This window comes from Ylistrum balloti, unplaced genomic scaffold (assembly GCF_031769215.1).
Source record: "Ylistrum balloti isolate Yb309-2 unplaced genomic scaffold, AGI_CSIRO_Ybal_v1 Utg370010, whole genome shotgun sequence".
NCBI lineage: Eukaryota > Metazoa > Mollusca > Bivalvia > Pectinida > Pectinidae > Ylistrum > Ylistrum balloti.
Genome location: NW_026782083.1, coordinates 3,092,558 through 3,114,427, shown reverse-complemented (window position 1 = coordinate 3,114,427; position 21,870 = coordinate 3,092,558). Strand labels below are relative to the sequence as shown.

The following is a 21,870-nucleotide window of genomic DNA, read 5'->3' as shown; positions in this document are numbered from 1 at the left end:
AAAAAAAAACATTTAGTTGTAAAAGTCAAACAAGATTTATCAATATATTTATTATATTTTTTGGAATTGGCAAAACTATAAGGATGCTGGACTCTTTTGGTTTCATTGAAAACATTGAATCTGATGTTTGCTGTTGCATGGCATACTCTACAATTTTGAGATATTTCTTTTTTTTGAGAAATAAGAAATATCTTAATAAAAAACGTGAGAAATAAGTAACATCTTTTTATAGTGCTTCTTTTTGTAAACTTATTTTATTATTGTAAAGAGAAAATATGATATCACTGGTTTAGAAAGTTGTGAAGACTCTGATCATGTTGGTTTTATTATAAGCATACAGAAGAGCTGTGATATCTCTGGTGTAGAGAGTTTTGAAGACTCTGATCATATTACTTTCTTACTATCAGGATACAGAGGAGCCGTGATATCTCTGGTGTAGAGAGTTTTGAAGACTCTGATCATGTTACTTTGTTACTATCAGGATACAGAGGAGCCGTGATATCTCTGGTGTAGAGAGTTTTGAAGACTCTGATCATGTTACTTTGTTACTATCAGGATACAGAGGAGCCGTGATATCTCTGGTGTAGAGAGTTTTGAAGACTCTGATCATGTTACTTTGTTACTATCAGGATACAGAGGAGCTGTGATATCTCTGATCTTCTTATTGTATGATATTAAACCTTTCACTTTCACGATGTAAATGACAATTATGAGAAAAAAAATGTGTTGGTGAATTTGAAAAATTAATGTGATGTACATTTATTGAGGACAGTATTATTTTTCACATAAACCTTGAAACAGCTGTTGTGATTTTGTCAAGTTTAATATCTGTATCTTTAAATTTCGGTATGGTTTTGTGTGGATGTGACTGCTGAGTGTAATATATGCATTGTCTGTTGATCTGTTTGAACTTATTTGTCGATCATAGTACTGGTTCAGGGCCAGATCTGTGTCATTGACAACTAGTCAGACTCAACATCAGTGTCTAGGACCTCTGATCAGAGTTAAACATCTATATTGATGTCATTGACCAGTGGCCAAACTCAATAATTGTGAATAATGACCGATGGTCAAAGTCAAACACATGTGTCAGTAACCAATGGCCTGCTGTCTCAGATATATGATATAGAATATATATGTGTTACTGACCAGTGATCTGTTATATGTCTGTGCCAATGGTCAGCCTTTTGGAGGGCTTGACCCTGAAATATTGCTTCTATAACCTGTTCCATTGTACTTTCTTCCGTCTTGGTTTCTATAATAAAGAAATTCACCCTCTCATCAAATATGCTGTTATCTTTTACCTAATATAATTATGACATATCTTAGTCAAAACTACACACCCCTGGGATGTGTGACCATTTTACCAAAATTCAAAGAGGTAATAATGATTGACAGCTAGGAGTAAGGTTTTGCCACATTTTTCAGGCGGTCCACTCCTTAGTCAAGACACGAATATATACAATTACATAGTGTGGATGTTTCCTGCAACAGAAGACTGGCCCTGCTAACAACCAATGAGAACATTGGAGCTCTTTAATGTTGTTAATTTTTCAAATAGTGTCATCTTAAATTTCCATGACTGACATCTAAACTTAATTAATGGCTTCAAATGAGCATGAAATGATATTTTCTCCAGGTTTTCTCTATCTTCGGGTCATTACAACTGGAACAAGCCAGATGAGATTATAATGGCACTGGAGGACTTTGTCATCAAGATGGATGTGTGTAGTGGTGTATATATAAAGGTGTCGGAAACTTTCCTTCACCAACACAAGTGGGTCAGTGTCATAATTCATTCAAAAATTTGAATATGTTATGATGATGATGTCATAACCCTTTGTATCAGGATGATCTAAAAGGCTAGACCTCGACATAGAACAGAGTAGCGTTCGTGTTTGTTGGATCGAATGGTATAAGTCACTGATTAGACCAATCTTGTAACCGTTAAATATCGTGGTTTAAGTTCTGTTCTATAATGTCTAAATCTGTGGAAGACACTTGAAGAGAAAAAAAATCATATGATCGACAATATCATTTGTTTTAAATAAAAAAAAAACCCAGGAGATCCTCAAGGTACACCTGCAGACACATATTTGAAAGAAGTAGCATCACCTCCATAAATAACAAATCGTTGGAGATTTAATCAACCTTTTATATATATCAACTAAACACATTATGTAAACACGGGACATAAGTATTACAAAGTGGATTAATTTCATTGGAGTTTTTTTCCCATATCCATCCTCCCTAGAACTTGAGATCGTCCGGAAGCGATTTGATGAGTGATTTAGCATACGCGCGGTTCTGAGCTAGTCGCCGTCTGTGTCTGAGCAGGAACTTGGGACGAGGGCGCGGAGGGAGCTGGGGCAGCAGTAAGGCTTCCGCTAGAAACAGACAGAAGAATACTATAGAAATTTAGGTATGCGTCAGGTAACTGCTGCTGAAACAGATAAATGGAACTTCTCGTTCACATGCACATTAGTATCATTATTTTACAAAATTCCATAAATGGTATCAATGATTTTGACTCACTGATATACCAAACCGATTTGAGATGTGATAATGTTATATACTAATGTAGTAATAATGTTATATACTTATGAAACGTTTAATCAAAATCCTCTCAGAAATTATGTCACTGGAGCGATATATCAATATGTTGACGATTTTCTATTAATAGTAACATTGATCTTGAAATGATACAATTAAATCGGTTGCTAACTTTCTATAGTTACAGTTATTTTAACCTCATCTGAGGTTTTGTCAAAGTTGACCTCGGTATACCGTTTGATCAAATCACTATGGTAATTAAGTTATCTTTGGAACCGTGAAACGTGAATTCATGCGGGGTATTGCCATACTGGACTATGTATATAGTTCGACTAAAAATTCTTAAAGAAATGAACCAGAGAGAAGACATTGATTCTGGAAAAAACTACAAATACACCCTCCATGAAATGTCGGGGACAATATCAACCTTGACCTTTGACCCCTGTAAAGGTTGCAATATGAATTCAGTCGAGGTAGTGCCGTAGCTGACTTTTGTGTAAAGCTTTATCAAAATCTCTTGAGAAAGGATGCCACTGACACGATGCTGCTAAATCTGAGTTGATGACTTTCTTTAGATAGTAAAAGTGACCCTGACCTTGGAGTAATGCCTCTGAATAAGTTAACCTTGGAACATTGACACACAAACACATCTGATGTATAATTATCTTGCTGAAATAAATATTTACATAAATGCCCCCGTATGCAACTAATTAATCTTGATGATAGGTATATTCATATAGCTTGTCAGGCTGTGTTAGAAATTAGTTAACACGAGCTGGTGACAAAGGAATACAACAGCATATCGAATTTCAGCTCAATGTCCCCACCAAGCACTTTTGTACAGTTGTTTACTAATTCTCGTTTTCATATAGGTGCCGTATTACTTTCTATTTCGTCCAGCATGTGAACTGGAGAAGGTTCTGGCAGTCTGTCTTGATCATCTTCTGAAACGAATATAAAATAAATATCAACTCGTGTTTCCTTTGTTTAAAATGTGTCTTTTCTATATGATGGTAAGACAAAACCATCTCATTCTTTCTAACGACTAATGAAAGTAATACCTCCAACACGTCTATTGGTTAGGTGTAGAATACTGACATAACATTAGACATAGAAGGAAAGTGTTTGAGGAAATATTCCAAAATATCCATTGTTTACACTGAATACCAAATTTAGACATGCTTGTAGCGTAAAAAAAAACTTGGTACATAGTCTCATTATATTCGAACTCTAAGGCTGCCGATCTTGGTTAAATTATGCTGGTTGGTACTAGTTATTTCCTATAGAGTGGCAAATAACACGAAAGTACCGCAGGGAAGGAGCAGCAAAACGACGGTGAAGGAACGAGGTTAAGTGTTTGGCGGTTACGTGTTCGAATCCCATTACTGTGCAGTTACAATGTCTGTACAGATTGTAGACACTTGTTACAATACGTATGCACTCGATACAATTAGGAAAACATAGCGAGTGAGTCTTACCTGTGATATTCTTAAACAGCTTGGACATCTCGTGGAACACCATGGTGACAAATGTCAATCCGAACATGTCGCCTTAAAAAGTGGATTTTTATACTAGCATTTAAATATATCAATATACATGTATATAAGATGGACTTGTATTTCAAAGACGGGAGTTGCTCTGAAAACCTGGACATGGTACTTTCAGTGGATTCATTGTTTTTCTTTAATTTTAGAGCTTTTGTTATCATCAAAGTTCAGTTCAAGAATTCTGCGTTCCATATAGAAATCATTGTTAAGAGAAGATACTGGTGGTAGGCACAATATTGTATGTAGTTCTTTGTCGAGAATAATTGAACTTCGGTCACTGGGTACCAGAATGTCCTTATCATTGTTTATTGATTTAGAGGAGGTCAGTCTATCATAGGATAAGAAATAGAATATTTCACCTGTGTGTGATTTGGACAGAGATATCTCAATCCAAGGGTAAAAAGTTAGAAAGCTTATCTCGAGGGATGAAATTGCTAGATTTAAATGCGGTAGATACATACCTTCTGTGTCATGGGTAACTGTACATCAGACTACTAAGCTCGGTTCCATATCTAAGGATGATAATACAAGCATCGTCACAATCGCTATTACGTCATAAAGGTCATCTGTTATACGCTAGCAGGACACGTGGGAATGACGTCAGAATATGTTAACCGCTTGTTAAAGAGACAGATCGAAGGCTGGTAATAACTGGACAATGATTTAATGTCTTTATCTGAAGTGAGAGTTTTGAGACGAGCATCCAAATTCCTCCATCTCTCCATTACATACATTCTACGAAACAGGTTTTTTTATCCTTTAGTGTCCATGATACTATGCTGTATCTACGTCTGGATGTTCCTATAACGACTTCTAAGTCATGCTGTTTTACTATGGATTTCGGTCTATCTTATTCCATGATTGAACGAATCCTTTCTGAATTCCCTACTCAATTATACACGGCCAGACCGAGTTTCGACCACGGGACCCTTCAAACTCTACGCTTTACTAATTCATCTACCTGGTCGCCAACAATCGACTTAGTCCAGTTTCGCTACATCTGATTGTTCAAATCAGTCTCCATATATTCAACAGTTTCCCTCAAGGTCGAAGATACAGACAAACCCTCTCCTCCTTATCTCTGCATCCCACGATATCCTATCACTTCATACTATTTCATTACTACTCTTTTCTCTTCCGTTGAAAGACCGAAAGTAAAACCCTTAAAATAAATAAGTAAATAAATGATACATAAATGCCAAAACATTGGACCTCTTTATTCTCTAAAGACACTTTCTACTGATAATATTTGCGCGTTGTGAAATAATAACGATATTCGATTTTTTATTTTATAAAATGGGGTACTTAAAAGACACCTTTGGAACTAGAGGAGTTAAGATGCGAGTAGATTAGACAATCGTTTAATCAATTCAGTCATAGATGAATCGATCAGGCGACTGTTGGGTTACTTAGATTTCGTGAGTAGGTTGAAGAATTGTCGAGTTGGATCAGAGATGAGATGGTTAGAACATTGCTGAGATTCTAGAGATGGGTAGGTTGGGACATTTAGTTGGCTCAGATGTGTGTCGATTAAGCGACAGTTGAATTAATTCAGGGGTGAGTAGGTTAGGGAATTGATGAGTAAAATAAGAAGTGTGTAAATTAGGCCATTGTTAGTTTAGATCAGAAATGAGTCGGTCAAGCGACTGTTGAGCAAGTCCAGAGGTTAGTCGGTGAGGCAGTTGCTGTATTACACCAGATCCAGTGTGTAGGTTGGGGAATTGTCGAATTAGATCAGTAGTAAGTTGATTAGAACATTGTTGAGGTAGTTTAATCAATATTTACTAAAAAAAAACTTGACAACAATACACACGCATACATGTGATTTACACTCGGAAAGGCAACACAAGCTTAAGGCCGATAGTAAATCCTGTTGAGATAGTTCAGATGTGAGTCGGTTAGGGAATAGTGAAGCATTTTCGTCTGGTATTTAAGTGTGTTAGGGAGAACAGAAATCACATTTGTATTTATAGTGACGTTTTTATGACTGTGTACTGTCAGACTAATCGAATGACCATGGCTAGTGTGAAGCGGATCTTTCGATGTAAACGGTATACGAGACTAGTGAATGGACAATACTTTTCGGCTTTATTATATAATCCTATTTAATAGCATTAGTTACACGTTCGTATGTATAAGAGTATTTTGATGCCACTTCCCCTAGATCTGGAGTTATTAACACTATAATATTACAAATGTATATTTTCGGGATTCCCAAATTTGTTCTTTTAAGAGTTCATGGAAATTCCTTGTTTTCCTTGTTCTCATAAGGAAATGTGACGTTTCCTTTTTGGAATGACCGACATTTACATGTCAGGTTTCGTCGATGAAGTAGAAGACGCTTACCCTTTCGGAACACTTGGTCTTCTCCTAAAACTTGTTTACAAGAGTATCTGTGTTAATCTCTCTTTGTTCACATTTTGACATAGATTAATCGATTTTGTTTTGTCGAATTAAGATTTTGTGAAGTTATATAGAATAAAGAATATTTGTTTCCTGTGTATCGACCCATCCCTTTTTTCTGTCGACTCTATTGATCATATTTGTTTATTTTTGTTTTCCTTTTTCGATTCGAAAGTAGAAATTTGAGTAAATTTTGGATTGTTGTTTAATAACAATCGCTTTGTCTGTCCATCCCTCTTTTAGGAGCATTTCTTCATACACCGTCTTATGGAATTTCATGACACTCGGCACTCGAAAGTACATATTGTAGCGTTTTCAACTATCGAACTTAGATGTTCTGACACAGATTGTGATATTAAGCATGAGTAAACCTCTTATAATAAATACATTCGACATTTTACCAACCATTCCCTAATCAATATGTCCATAGGTAGTTTGGAACAGTTAACAGTTTTAAGGCCAACCAAACAACATTATTTGAAAAAAATTCAGGCAGAAACTACAGGAAATATTTTCCTTGTATATTATTTGTTGTTTCTGTTGAGAAGTAATTACTCAATCGAAGTTTCATCTTAAATCTGTTGTGTAACTATGAAATATAAATTTATATTAAGGATCTGCTAAATTATAGACAATGTGCGCTATATGCACAATAACTGCTATGCATATCCGATCTGAAAAGTAAGCCGTTCAGCATCCTTTTCGTTTGAAGCACGTTATCCTACCGGAGTTGTCTCCCGTTAAGCTCGATGACGCTCTAACGGAAGTTGACAAAATCAACGTTAGAATGGCAGCTACCGAGAAAAATGTGAACCTTGGACTGCCCGATTTATCTGGGTTGTCTGAAGCCGAGGCTCTACAGGTCATGGCAGTGATGCAGAGGGCTAAGGTATGTTGTTTTGATGATTAAAGTGGGTGTATGCACCGCGCTTGAAATGACCGGAAGCTCCCCGGTGTTGTCATATGCACTCTTGTCATCGACCCATAACGATTGGACAAGCTCCGGTCACCCGACACGCGATATTTACATACTTATGAGGCTTCTTAAAGTTTCAAACGTCATATGAAAGCTGCTCAATTGATTTTGGATGATACCACAGATGTTCAATCACCAGTGACGACGAATTCATTGTCAGGTATATATATGCTAGCGTTATACTGTGACAACGTACGTAGGCGCATTGATATTGAGACATACATTTCAAACAGTTGACAAGGCCCACACGAAATCGCTGTCAACTTACATAAGTAAGTGTTGAAGTAGGCCAACATCAGTTACACCCCCTTTATTATATGGTTTTCAGTTTGCATTTGTATACAGGTATACATGAATTTTGAACCAGTAAACAGGTACATGTAACTCGATGGAGTAGGTTAATATTTGTTTACATGGATTTGTGAGTTTTATTTCTGCTGTCACATGATTGTGTGGTAACCCAACACTCTTGGTTGGTGTCATATTGATATACAATGCTGACCGGTGACCCTGCAGCACATCCAGGGAATCTGTGCACTGTTTACAAGACTCTCAAAATTAAACAGCAATATTTTTGTGAACAGAATCAATGAAATATCCCTGAAATGACTGCATTCAAACCCTTATATACATGTATGTGTACTGTAAGCACTTCATGTGAAAACAATGACTTTGAAACATGTTAGGCCACTTACATAGAGGAAGAGACAAATCACCTCGGCATTACATTTGACAACTTATTAAATTTTGTCAAGGTACCAGCAACTCTTGTGAACAAAGCCAATAAATTGTTTGGTCTTATCTTTCAGAAATTCATCTTTATGAACAAAGATGTGTGTCTTATCCTAGTGAAATTCTAATAAATTCATACTTAGAATACCCAGGTATTGTGTGCTGTACATGTAGTAAAGAAAGACCAAATGTCTGTTGGAAAGATACCTAGATAAAAGTTACCAAAAGAGTAACGACATTAAAGGAACCTGCCATACTTAAACTCAGATTGAAAAAAATTTAGACTCCCCATATTAGGACTTAGAAATTATATGGTGGAAACTTTTAGATAACATTACTGTGTTTAAGCCAACATTAGAGGGTGTAGTAATGTTGACATAAGGCAGTGTTTTTTGGGACTCATTTATTTGAGTCCTGGACTCCTGTGCTTGCTTTACCTTTGGGACTCACTCAGATTTTATATATATCTTATATATCTTATCAAAATTTTGGAATAAGTGTTTCTGGGCTTGCCTGCAAAAAAAAAACATCCTGCAGAAATTATTGCATTGTTGAATTTCATATGTATATTGTAGTTTCTCCTTGATCCCTTTCTTGTACCATTATTAAAAAAAACAATGTGGCTAACATGGGTTCCATTTCGGATTTGGCAATGAAAGATTTTTCACATTTCATAAACTGGTAATTAAGAGAGAGAGAGATTAATTAACAGAAGAAAGAAGGGAAGAGATCAAACTTTTAAAGATCAAGTAAAGTGTAGACCAATATTGATAAAATTCTAAAATCTATATTATGTACTAACAAGCTAGTACACAAAATACAAAACCCTGGTAAGTTTGGAAGAATATCTAAAGAACTAATTCTTTTCGTGTTGAATGTTGATGTATTGATTGAAATAACACCTTCATAATTCCAATTGATGTAGTTACCTTATATAGTGAATTGTAGCTGAATCAGTCTCCTTTTATAGATCAGTTATATCTTTGTGTTATGGTGTTGTACATGGATGTGTCTCGTGGGTATTGTGTGTTTTGGTCTACTTTCTAGTGATATAGTTGATGCCAATATTGATTATTAGTTAGGTAAGTCTCTTAAATTCACTTCTCAGTCAGACTACCATATGTATGTACGTCTGATGTTTTCTATTGATTTCTGTCGTTAACTTACCAAATTCTAAGTCTCTTTTTGCAGACTAAAACTTCATGGCTGTTTATCACACTATTTCTGTATTATTCTGTGTATGTATCCAATATTTTTGCCTATGACCATATGTAGTATGACTTAGAGTGATATGCTGACTGTTCAGGGCTTTGATATGTTATGGGCAGAAGATGTCACAAAATATATCATTACACTTTGTTCATAAGGGATGGAAGACGTTACAAATTATTATTGCAGTCTTCTCATAACCTTGGTGTCTTATGGGTAGAGGTTGCCACAAATATCATTACAGTGTGGACAGGACCTTGGTGTCGTATGGGTAGAGGGTGTCACAAACAACATTACAGTGTGGACAGGACCTTGGTGTCGTATGGGTAGAGGGTGTCACAAACAACATTACAGTGTGGACAGGACCTTACAGTGTGTGGACCTTGTATGGGTAGAGGGTGTCACAAATATCATTACAGTGTGGACAGGACCTTGGTGTCGTATGGGTAGAGGGTGTCACAAATATCATTACAGTGTGGACTGGACCTTGGTGTCGTATGGGTAGAGGGTGTCACAAATATCATTACAGTGTGGACTGGACCTTGGTGTCGTATGGGTAGAGGGTGTCACAAATATCATTACAGTGTGGACTGGACCTTGGTGTCGTATAGTTAGAGGTTGCCACAAATGTCATAACATCTGGACAGAACCATAGTGTCTTACCTTTGCCTGTTACATGTACTTTAATGTAGAAATATACGTTAGAAGCTGACCATGCAGGTGATCACCTTGTTTCTGTGTACCAGACTGTCTGATTAGAGATCAATGAATGGTTGCTCCCTGTGAACACCTGTATATATAGAAATCTGTGACTGCTACAGTAAATAATTGAAAGTAGATGCTGTTTGGCCTGTAATCTCTGTAATGATGTGTTAATTATACCAGGCTTTCTTACTTATGTCAGTAATGACTACAGACATATAGTGATTTACAGTCTAATTAAGTATAAGAATCATCTATAGGTCCTGTAATGCCAATCAGATCTGTAGTTGATTATAAGTTCATGGCTTCCTAGCTAGCTCTCTGACCAGCATTATTTATCAGAGAAAATCTCTGCTGGAGTCCTCGTCTGTCCGCTGAAAGGTCCAAAATCCGTAATAGTAGATGTAAAACCTGTTGAATAATTAAATTAACTGCTGGAGTAGAATCTGTTTATGTCTTCCTGTACTTTCTGCTAGAGCAGAAATGTTTGGATTCTTTATAAATCTCTGCTGTGGTGAATCCTCTGATTAAAAAAAAAAAAACTAAGAATCTCTGCTACAGCATAGATGCTCTTGTAGAGATTTTTTGTTTTCATAACTGTTTACTGAAATATAGATATTTAGTATATATTCCAAACTGTAAATGTTGGTGTTCTGTGGACAGTGACTGCTGAAGCAGAGGCTATTTTCATTGGTGTCTTCTCTGGACTCTCTGCATGAGTTGAAAAGTTTTGTGTCCTTTCGATTGATATATTTTTGGCGTTCTCTGCTGTTATATCTGCTGGCTTAGATAGTTTTGGTGTCTTTTGAATTCTCTGCAGAAGTAGGGATGCTTGATTTCCTCTGGAATCTGCTGGACTAGAGGTCTGTAATCTGTGCTAGAAGACATAGGGTGTCCTCTAGTGAAGTTGAAATTTTTGGTGTCCTTCTTTCATAAAAGGACTGTCAATTAACAAATTTATCTCATCAAATCATACATGGCCAGTAACTTTTCTGTGACATGATTGATGATATCGAACACTGATGTCTTAGAAACAGTTGTTTCAGTTCATGTGACCATATTTGATGGATTTCCCATTGGCTAGATTTCAGCTGTACAGGTTAATGTCTATGTCCATGTATATCAAGAATGGTCATATATTGAATAGATGATAGGCTGACCTCTCAACATTGAAGTCAGAATGTACAGATCAGAATGTATGGATCAGAATGTACCCTGAAGTATTGTTTCATGCTTGGGACTTGGTGTACAAAATGTAATTAATCCTGAAGCAGAACAGGTGTATAAAAACAAGAAGGATATTATTCAATGTGATGGATTTCAAAGAAACTTATCGGAACTTGGAGTTCAGGGCTGGTAATGCAACAGTATAGCTACAGTTGTCTTTTTGTGGTTGTATTGTTGAATGAGTAATTGTTCATTGTTGGTATACAAATTGCAGCTTTCTGATTAATTGAGTTTTTCGTTTCATTTCTTGATAAAATAAACCCCTTCTAGCTCTGCCCACTTGATAATGATTCATGGGGTTAATGACAACACACCATCTAGCAGCGTGTGTGTAGGAACGTCTTTTTTATATGAATGGATATTCCTATCAAAGCTTAAAACCTTAATACTTTCTTGGGGATATTTTTACTATTTTGCAGTTCTAAAACATAATCATAAAAGTTTAATCCATGAAATAATGAGACACATGTGTATTTGATGTCTATTTAAATCCAGATGGCAAAATTTTTAATTCGGTGAAATATGATTTGATCATTTAAAAAATAAATAGCAAAAATTTGACTTGTGAAAATAACCAGCTATACAGTATTATAATGTTAAGTTTTAAGCAGAGACTTAATACTGAAGATATTGTTTATGCATTTTTCTTAATTCTGTCTAAATACATTTCAGAATAAAGTTTGATTTCTTTAAGTTTTAAAGTGTGTAATACAATCATCTCATTATAATCAGTATAGAACTGGGTCACCCCTTGTTTTGATACTTTTACTTATCATCATTTTAATTTAAGTTATCTTTGTAAACCATTGCTGGCTTTATCTGCACTTGAAAAGGCTGAGGGTGTTGGCTGACACATATACTGGACTTGCCGTCGTATCTGTTATGATAATTATTTATCAGCAAAACTATTACACAATACATGTGATGGTGTATATTGTTTCATGATGTATACAGAACAGTTCCAAGTTAATTAAGTAACAGTGCACTAGGTTCTGTAGATAGGAAGGTTACAATTCTCACCAGCTATGACAACGTACCAGGTACTGTAGAGAGGAATGTCACAATTCTCACCAGATATGACAGTGTACCAGGTACTGTAGATAGGGGGGTTACAATTCTCACTGATTTGTCAACATACCAGGTTCTGTAGATAGGGGGGTTACAATTCTCACCGGCTATGACAACGTACCAGGTACTGTAGATAGGAAGGTTACAATTCTCACCAGCTATGACAACATACCAGGTACTGTAGAGAGGAATTCCAGGTACAGTGTACCAGGTACTGTAGAGAGGAAGGTTACAATTCTCACCAGCTATGACAGTGTACCAGGTACTGTAGATAGGAAGGTTACAATTCTCACCAGCTATGACAACATACCAGGTACTGTAGAGAGGAATGTCACAATTTTTACCAGATATGACCGTGTACCAGGTACTGTAGATAGGGGGGGTTACAATTCTTACCAGATATTACAGTGTACCAGGTACTGTAGAGAGGAAGGTTACAATTCTCACCAGCTATGACAGTGTACCAGGTACTGTAGAGAGGAAGGTTACAATTCTCACCAGCTATGACAGTGTACCAGGTACTGTAGATAGGAAGGTTACAATTCTCACCAGATATGACAGTGTACCAGGCACGCTAGACATAAATGTGTTATAGGCCTGCAAGGCAAGTTCCAACCATTAAAGAATTGTAGATGACTTTAATTGTATTTTTATTGTTTTCCTCAAAAATGTTCAGTGGAGCATATTGATGCCACCATGTCTGTTTGTCCATCCTTTCCTCTCCAGAGCATAACTTTGCCCACAGATTAGCATGGATCATGAAACTTTTTTGTGTCTAGAGGTCAATTTAAATTGCTTGCATTTAAACCAGGATAATCAAAATTTGTGGAGACATTGATCATAATAAGGTAATGTGCTGTGTACAAAATTCCAGCCCCTTGATCCCTCAATTACAGCTATTGTCCTTTGTCAAAAACATATTTTCCATTGCATAAAGTTGCTTGCATTTAAGGTACAGTAATGAAATTTGGTGTATATATTGATCATACAAAGACAATGGGCATTGTACATTGTACAATGTCCGCAACCCCTTATTTACAGAGTTATTGCCCTTTGCTTAAAATATCTTGCCCATTACATAATTTGCTTGTCTTTAAGGTAGGATAATGCCATTAGGTGTGTACATTGATTATATGAAAACAATATGCAGTGTACCAGTATAAGTGTTTGCAAACCCTTAGTTAGAGTTATTGCCCTTTGTTAAAATTTTGTGTCTGGAGCATGATTTTGACTTGATATTGAAACTTGATGTATGTATCAGTCATATGAAAACACGGTGCAGTGTGGAACAAAGTCTGGGTCCAAGACCCTCAGTACCAAGTTAGTGCTCTTGGTTAAAATTTTGTGTCATAAGTATAGCTTTGCTTGCATTAAAATCAGGATAATGAATCTTGGTGCATACATTGGTCACATTAAGAAAATTCAGATTTGTAGCCCTTTGTTAAAATTTTGTGTCCAATAAAGTTGTTTTTTAGGGAGCATTCATCAGTTTCACTGATACTCTTGTTTCACTGTTTAGGTGTTAGTATGACTTTGTGTAAAATGTATATTTCAAAAAAGTCCAAAGGATTTGTTGGGCTTGTACTATTTTAGTACTGTTGGGCATGTATAATCCCTTATACTTACCATTAGTACTTATGTTCACATCAAAAGACGGGCAGATGTTAAAAATTTCACTTTTCAAAAGTCTATGATCTTCACTTAAGTATCAGCTTTGAAGTAGTATATACACTTGTTGGGCCACACCAGGGCCACAGTATAGTGTTATTGATCTATAAGTGAAGGTGATGTTGGGCCAGGGTACATCCCTTTCAGTACAACACCACATGTGGAGGTAATCCAAATAATGTGTATTGATTAAGTGAGGCGAATATGTATATGAAACACTGATATGCACAAGGTACTGACTGAAAGTCCGAGTGATGAGCCGATAAAGCTGTAGGTTATGATCAGTGTCGAAAAATGTACACTGCAGTCATCAATTATATATGTTTATACCACTACAGCAGTACACCTATCAGACAGATGTAGACCGGGATTGATACCATATTTTATGTTGTCTGAGGATACTGTGATATCTGTTTCTGTGTTAATGCGTTATTTAATTTTTCTACTTGTAGGATTTTGAAGAAGTGGAGGGAGCAAAACATATGAGGTATGTTGATTGATTTGTCCATGTAGCCAAGTTTCCTCAGTTGATAGAAACACCACTGAGAACTTCAGTATATCTGTAGACTCTGGTGAAAGCCATCAATGATTCACAGGGATACACTGCATTCTGTCATATACAGCTTGATATTAATTGGCTGCTTCAGTTTCATATGACACTTGGAATACAAAATGTGTCATTTTTGTAATTGAGTAAGATCCTACATGCCACTTCCACCTGTATAATTATATAGTAATGTAAATTGATTATATATGACTGTATGAATCATTAATGTTTAAAAAATGACTGTTTTCTCTAGTAACAACCCAGATATAAAGCCTATTTTCCAAGTGTCTTATTTTTTTGTATCTTCAAAATTTTAATGTGTTAGCAAGTCTGATAATTTTAGTATCACAGGCCTAACATCAATGGATATAACTATTTGAATTGTTGCTTAGCCCAGAAGAAAAGATGACATTTTAATTTTGAAACTTACAGTCTTGATATACCCATGAACAAATTGTAATATTATGCCATGTTTAGGCCAACAACTACATGTATACAGTGCTGTTTACATATAATAAATCAAAGCTGACAGCATTAAATTTAAATAATCTTTGTTTAGAGTGCCCTGAGGCCGTTCTATGTGTCATTGTAGCAACATTTACTGGGCTGTACAAGTTGCAAAAAGTTTCTCTTGCTCTTGCCCTCCCAGTGTCTATTTCAGAAAATGTCCTTACATGCATACCTTGTGTATGTAGAATAATTATAAGTTGAAACAACTTAACATTGCTGGTATATGATTTGGATAGCTATCAGATTCGGATAGCATTATGTTAACCATCATTAGAATTTCTCTTAGTCTGAACTTCCTGCTCTGCTGACATTTTAGAAGGCATTAAGAAGAGACTTCCTCTCAATTAACAGGAGGATAGAATCTTTCCTTAAGCATTTCTGGATTGTTACATGTCTAAAGTAAAACTGTAGATTATTTAAAGCCTCAGGAGGTTAGATGCACTGTTTCCATTGCAAAGTGTCTAATTCCTTATGAATTAAATATCAAAATGCTGACTATGTACATGTATACATAGGTCTGTATGATATTGGTTACAATTAGTGAAGGTTGTTTAGTACTAGGGACAAACAATCTTGACCTGCAGTATTTATAGTATCATTCAATAAGGATTTATTTATTCAGATTGATGTCAGGCTTACAGCCTCTATTTGCTTATCATTGAAAAAAAGTAGAATTAAATAAAGATACAAAATTTTCAGTAACCAATCGTTCATTAGTACTATTGTCATTTTCCCAATGTTCATCTAACAAAATTACAGTCTGCTTTACAATAGAAGCATCAACAATGTGTTGTGGCAAACTATTTTAGTTACCCGGTATGCACATCTTATAAACTTAAAAGGTTTTCCTTCAATCTACCTGTAGCTATAGATAGCAACACATTTTATTTGATGAATGTTTCTTAAATATCATACTAGCGTTATCGATATCAAAATGTTTCTGTTGACCCATACAAATTCATAAAGTATAATTTTCATGGTTTTAAAGGTCATAGCATGCTGTGTTTATAGTGTCATGACCTGCTGTGTTTATAGTCTCATGACTTACTGTGTTTAATGTGTCATGACCTGCTGTGTTTAATGTGTCGTGACTTACTGTGTTTAATGTATCATGACCTGCTGTGTTTAATGTGTCATGACCTGCTGTGTTTAATGTGTCATGACTTACTGTGTTTAATGTGTCATGACCTGCTGTGTTTAATGTGTCATGACTTACTGTGTTTAATGTGTCATGACCTGCTGTGTTTAATGTGTCATGACTTACTGTGTTTAATGTGTCATGACCTGCTGTGTTTAATGTGTCGTGACCTACTGTGTTTAATGTATCATGACCTGCTGTGTTTAATGTGTCATGACCTGCTGTGTTTAATGTGTCATGACTTACTGTGTTTAATGTGTCATGACCTGCTGTGTTTAATGTGTCATGACTTGCTGTGTTTAATGTGTCGTGACCTGCTGTGTTTAATGTGTCATGTGTTTAATGTATATGACCTGTGTGTTTAATGTGTCATGACCTGCTGTGTTTAATGTGTCATGATTTACTGTGTTTAATGTGTCATGACCTGCTGTGTTTAATGTGTCATGACTTGCTGTGTTTAATGTGTCATGAATTGCTGTGTTTAATGTGTCATGACCTGCTGTTTTAATGTGTCATGACTTGATGTGTTTATAATGTCATGACCTGCTGTACCATTCATTAAAAAATGTGTTGTGTTTACAGACAACCAATGGAAGGACAACTACACAAGTATACTAATGCCTTTAAAGGCTGGCAGTTCAGATGGTTTGTGCTGGACCCAGATTCAGGCATGCTGGAGTATTTTGAGGTATGTCTGGCTACAATGTTGTTTATAGAATTATTCTCAGTTCATTAGAGTAAATGTCCAACTTATTTTAAATTGTGGAGGGTTTACCATCTTTGTAGTGGCAGCATTAGGACTTTCATGGCAGATGTTTTTGTGATAAAGTATACTCAGGTTAGTGTTTCATGAGCATTGACCTGTTCTCCCAATGTCCTGTCCACCTACTGTTGAACCCTGGCAGATAATGAATAGGTATTTGGAAGGAACATCTTGAGAAATTATGAAAGCTAAATTCATTGATATCATTTGAATATATCACAAATTGATAGTAGAACTTCATTTAACAGTAAATCATTATTTACACTTTAAAGATGCAAATAGGCTTTCAATGGAAAAATGAAATATTTCCCTTCATAACTACATTGAGTGAACACACATAGTTTCCATATCATGATGTAAACACTGAGGTACATGGCATAAAGATCTTTCATCAATCTACATAGTGTTGTACTTTACACTGGGATTATACTGCTGTTCATCTTATTCAAGTTACACCATTTCACAGATAAATTTTGTGTTCAGATAGCATGAAGGACCTAGAGATAGCCTTTTCCCTAACTAGACTCTAATCCCTGTCGTTTAGTACAGCTTCAGGGTCTGGAAGGCTCTCTAGGCTGGATATATGAAGTCTTCCTATACTGAAATGGGTCCATTTCTTGTGTGGAGTTAGCCGGGTCACTTGTCTGATCAGGAATAACAGGAGATCTCTAATTCAATTCTCAATCAGCACCAAGTAAATTACAGTGAGTCTATTGCAGGTCCGGAGACAGTACCAGGTCTGATTAGAAACTGCATGTGATATCTGCTGTTAAATTCAGCACAAACTTCATTACATGTACAAGAAAGGGCTGCTACTTAAGATAAAGCTCAGTACGTCTGTTGGCAAGGGGAATGATTAAGATCATGATATAGGGGATTAATGGAAAAATCAAAACTTATTCTGCTGAACAAAATTTTCTTTTTACAGAAAGAAGAGCAGAAGAAGCAGAGACCTAGAGGTTATGTCCAGCTGGCTGTAAGTTTAACACAGTAACATTCTACTCTTGTGACAGTTCATTTTCGGTACTAATATTGATTTATCATGTCATTAACATGAACAGTATGTAATGTTTTTCTTCAAAAAAAGAATTTAAGCAGTGAATTATAGTTTACTTTTTTTGGAACTTTTTTCATGAACTGATTCATGTTTGATGAAAAATGTGTAAAAAATTGAATTTGTTCATATCTGAGTACAAGCAAATATATGTAAAAGATGGCAGTGCAAGTTCACATATCAAAAAAAAAAAATAAGACAGAAATTGAGAAAAAATTAACTTGTCTTCTCTGGACATTTAAACTTATGAGTACTTTAAAGGTTGAGATGTAAATATTGATATGAATTACTTGTTCAGAAAATGTGTTACTTCATCTTTCATATCAATATTGTAATACTTCAGGCATCAGTTATCTCCCCATCAGACGAGGACTCCCAGACATTCACAGTAAATGCTGCCAACGGAGAACTATATCGCCTGCGAGGTATTTATTGTGGAACATTGATTTCTGGCACCAGATATTATATTGAATATAAAAGGATGTATGGCACAAATCATTTCCACTTATATGGTGCATTTTCCCGTTAATATATTATTCATGACATAGCTAGCTTTGCAAATAATGATTCATTCATTAGTATCCTACCTGATATGGATAAGCATTTAAAACATTTAAAACCTTATACAATGTATGACAGCAATCTAACAATGGCATGAATCCTCTTGAAATGTCTAGCTCAACTTTTAAGGTGTTCGTTTAAACTGAATAGACTGTTAATTCTAGGTCATATATGTGTGAGATTCTGTGGCCAGCAGCAGGCCAATACTTAACAGGGACAAGGGGGGCTATAGGCTTTTGTATATTTATGACTAAGTGTTAAACAAAGTGTAACCGAATTGACTACAGTACCTTGTTATCATCTTGTGTATTTGTTTACGATATCATCATACTATTTTCAACCCTAGTGTACATAGGATTATAGTACAGCCAAAAAAGTTGGTTAATTCCTAACCATCTTGTACATTACATACATTAGTGCTAGTACACTCCACAATGATCCTTTGTCTAATGAAGGTGACTGTGTAGTCATCGAAACGTCACACTCTAATCTTCTTCTGGTTGTGTAAAAAGATCTTCTATTACATTGTCTTTGTACACATCGAAAAAAAAGCTTGTTTACTAGATATCACTTTAACCCCTTAACAGTTGAGGTTCACACCACAGTATTCCTTTAAATTTCTGTTCACCTGAAAATATTTTGATGATCATCTTACAAAGTAGGAGGGTCAAATGTCATGTTCAGGGAACAAGGTTTATGTCCTGGTTCATATACCTTTCAGAAAAGAACCAGCAGTCTGTAATCAGGGAGATAATTATGTGATATTCCATCAGGGAACAAGGTTTATGTCCTGGCTCATATACCTTTCAGAAAAGAACCAGCAGTCTGTAATCAGGGAGATAATTATGTGATATTCCATTATTGAATTTGCGTGGTTTTTATCTGACAGTGGCCATTCTGAGTTTTAAGAATGAGGTACATTGAAAGTGTTTGCTGTTTGATTTTCAGCATCTGATGCCAAAGAAAGACAGCACTGGGTTGACAAGTTACGATCTACAGCAGAGTACCACACAGCTAACATGGTAAATGTTTGTCTATACTTCTTGTACGATCAACTTTAGTAAATTACATTTTAGTTTCATCCTTTGTCATTGCTATTTATAAGGACACAATTAGGGTTCCTCATGAGGTAATCACTCTGTCTAGGTTTGTTTCTGGATGAAAACTTTTGAAATTATCTTTCTGCTTGATACTTCCTTCCAGTGGTCATTGTTGCCACTTTTCTGGTGCCAGTTTTTCCATACTCATCACTATTATTTCTGGTCGGCGTTTCTAGGTTTATATAGTATCAAATGTATAATAAGGCATAATGTTTGTGACAACGATGTAGATTTGACACTTTCTCTTACCAAATTTCTGTTGATTAGATGTATAAGTATGTCGTCTGAGGTAGGAAGATTTTCATGTTGATGCACAACTATTTGACATGGAATACATACCATACATATTGTTCATTCATTTCATTAAAGAACTGATAATTGTTTTGCGTTAACCTAGATTTGACATACATTAAAACATGGAGAATCTTACTTTTATTTCTACTCAGGAGAGGCTTTTAAAACATGTCTTGAGGATTTGTCATTTTACCTAGCTTCTGTTGGAGTAAAATGAAAAATTTGTAATGAGTTTCATAAATTTCGTATGAAATTGAAACATATGGAAGATTCTGTTTATAACATAACTGATATTTACAAACATTCTTGATAACAGCATTCTTTTTTATATGAAATGTGAATTCATGATATTCTTGCTCTATGTCTCTTTTTTTATTTTTGTGATATCACAATGCATATGATGCCATGAAGTTACTACGTCACCATGGAAACAATGGGAAGCTTTATGATTTCAGAGAGATCTACTATTATAACAAGTATGTTTGTATTGTAGAGTTCTCCGTCACAAAAACCTGATGTACGGTCCCTGTCAATGAACTTGTCCACAAATGAGTCGTCAACACACCTACCAGTCAGGTCGAGGAAGTCTGCCTCTGTCCGTGGTGATCAAGATGTAGTGGTACCTACCAAATCTGTCGCTGCTAGGTAGGTTTTATTGATTTTTAATGCATAGTCTGTCAAAATATACTGGATACTCTGAATTAAGCATGTCTGGATGTCTGCTGTCTATGAAGCTTCAAAATATTAGGATCCGATTTCAGTGGATCGAAATAGGAATATTAAGCACCATATGTAGATGTGCATGTATTGATTTTTTTTCTGAAAGTGTTTGTTGTAATGGTTACGGTTACAATACACATGGACCATAACTCTTTAAGTCTTCTCGATCAATTTCATTTAGACTTGGTCAAATGATGAAAGTGATCAAAGCCTTAACTTTGACATATATAGTGTTCCTAGTCCATTACCGTGGAAACACATGTAGACTTCTGATTAGTTTAAATTTAAATGCTACCTGAATCACCTGAAAATCAATTAATATATAGTAGAGGTTTTGTTGACTGGCAAATACAATTTCTCAAAATGGCAGAAAGGTTTTTGTTTGGTAGAAGACCATTCATAATACAGGACACAAACTAAATGTATTACAGTTTGTGACATTGTAACACCTCATTAACAGGTCTGAAAGCAAAGCACCGGCAGCCCATCCTCACACCCTGGATCCTTTCCGAGAAGTGAAGGAGTATATTGTAGAGGCTGAGGACTACTCCGAGACTCTCAATGAAAAAATTAATGTAAGTTTAATCAGATTTTCTATGGTTAGTCATCTGATATTTCGACTATTGTTGTCCTAGTTTTAAGCTTGCCAGGTTATAACAAGTAATCATGAGCTAATGCTGTTTCCTGTTTGTCTTTGTCTCAAACTAAAAGTTTTAGAAAGGCCATAAATGTACATCCAACAACACTCATCTGATTGGTATCAGCTTTTAAGATTTATGTTGCGATAGTCTGTGATTTCTTTTTTTTTTTTCACTTTTTTGTGAACCAATCCTTTTTTGGGCTGAACTTTTTTCAACATCAGAACTAATTTTGAGTATGTTTTTGATCAACTTTACATCCATATGATCCATCCTACACCCTGTTTATTTTGTATATATTATACTTCAGCATTTTGCTGTGACCATTGACAGCTTGGCAACCATTGATTGTACTGAAGTTAAAACAGTATCAGCTCTTTGATGAATAATACAATAAATCTAATAATGAAACCATGTGATTATAAAATGCTTGCAAATAACTCTATCAATATTAGGAATA

The 21,870-nt window shown here is 35.6% G+C and overlaps 1 protein-coding gene across 2 annotated transcripts in view; it reads left to right on the top strand.

The window, feature by feature from the left end:
* The first annotated feature begins 7,290 nt into the window (after positions 1 to 7,290).
* Positions 7,291 to 21,870, top strand: part of LOC132548381 (oxysterol-binding protein-related protein 11-like) — a 29,323-nt gene continuing 14,743 nt past the window's right edge. The window contains exons 1-8 of one of the 2 annotated variants that reach the window (XM_060212243.1): positions 7,291 to 7,392; positions 14,538 to 14,572; positions 16,863 to 16,968; positions 17,972 to 18,019; positions 18,441 to 18,522; positions 19,607 to 19,680; positions 20,546 to 20,697; positions 21,233 to 21,347. In XM_060212243.1, the coding sequence (XP_060068226.1) occupies positions 7,291 to 7,392; positions 14,538 to 14,572; positions 16,863 to 16,968; positions 17,972 to 18,019; positions 18,441 to 18,522; positions 19,607 to 19,680; positions 20,546 to 20,697; positions 21,233 to 21,347 (714 nt within the window). Of the gene's footprint in view, positions 7,393 to 7,594; positions 7,640 to 14,537; positions 14,573 to 16,862; positions 16,969 to 17,971; positions 18,020 to 18,440; positions 18,523 to 19,606; positions 19,681 to 20,545; positions 20,698 to 21,232; positions 21,348 to 21,870 lie in introns of those variants that run through there. The other variant, XM_060212244.1, reaches the window with a different exon arrangement.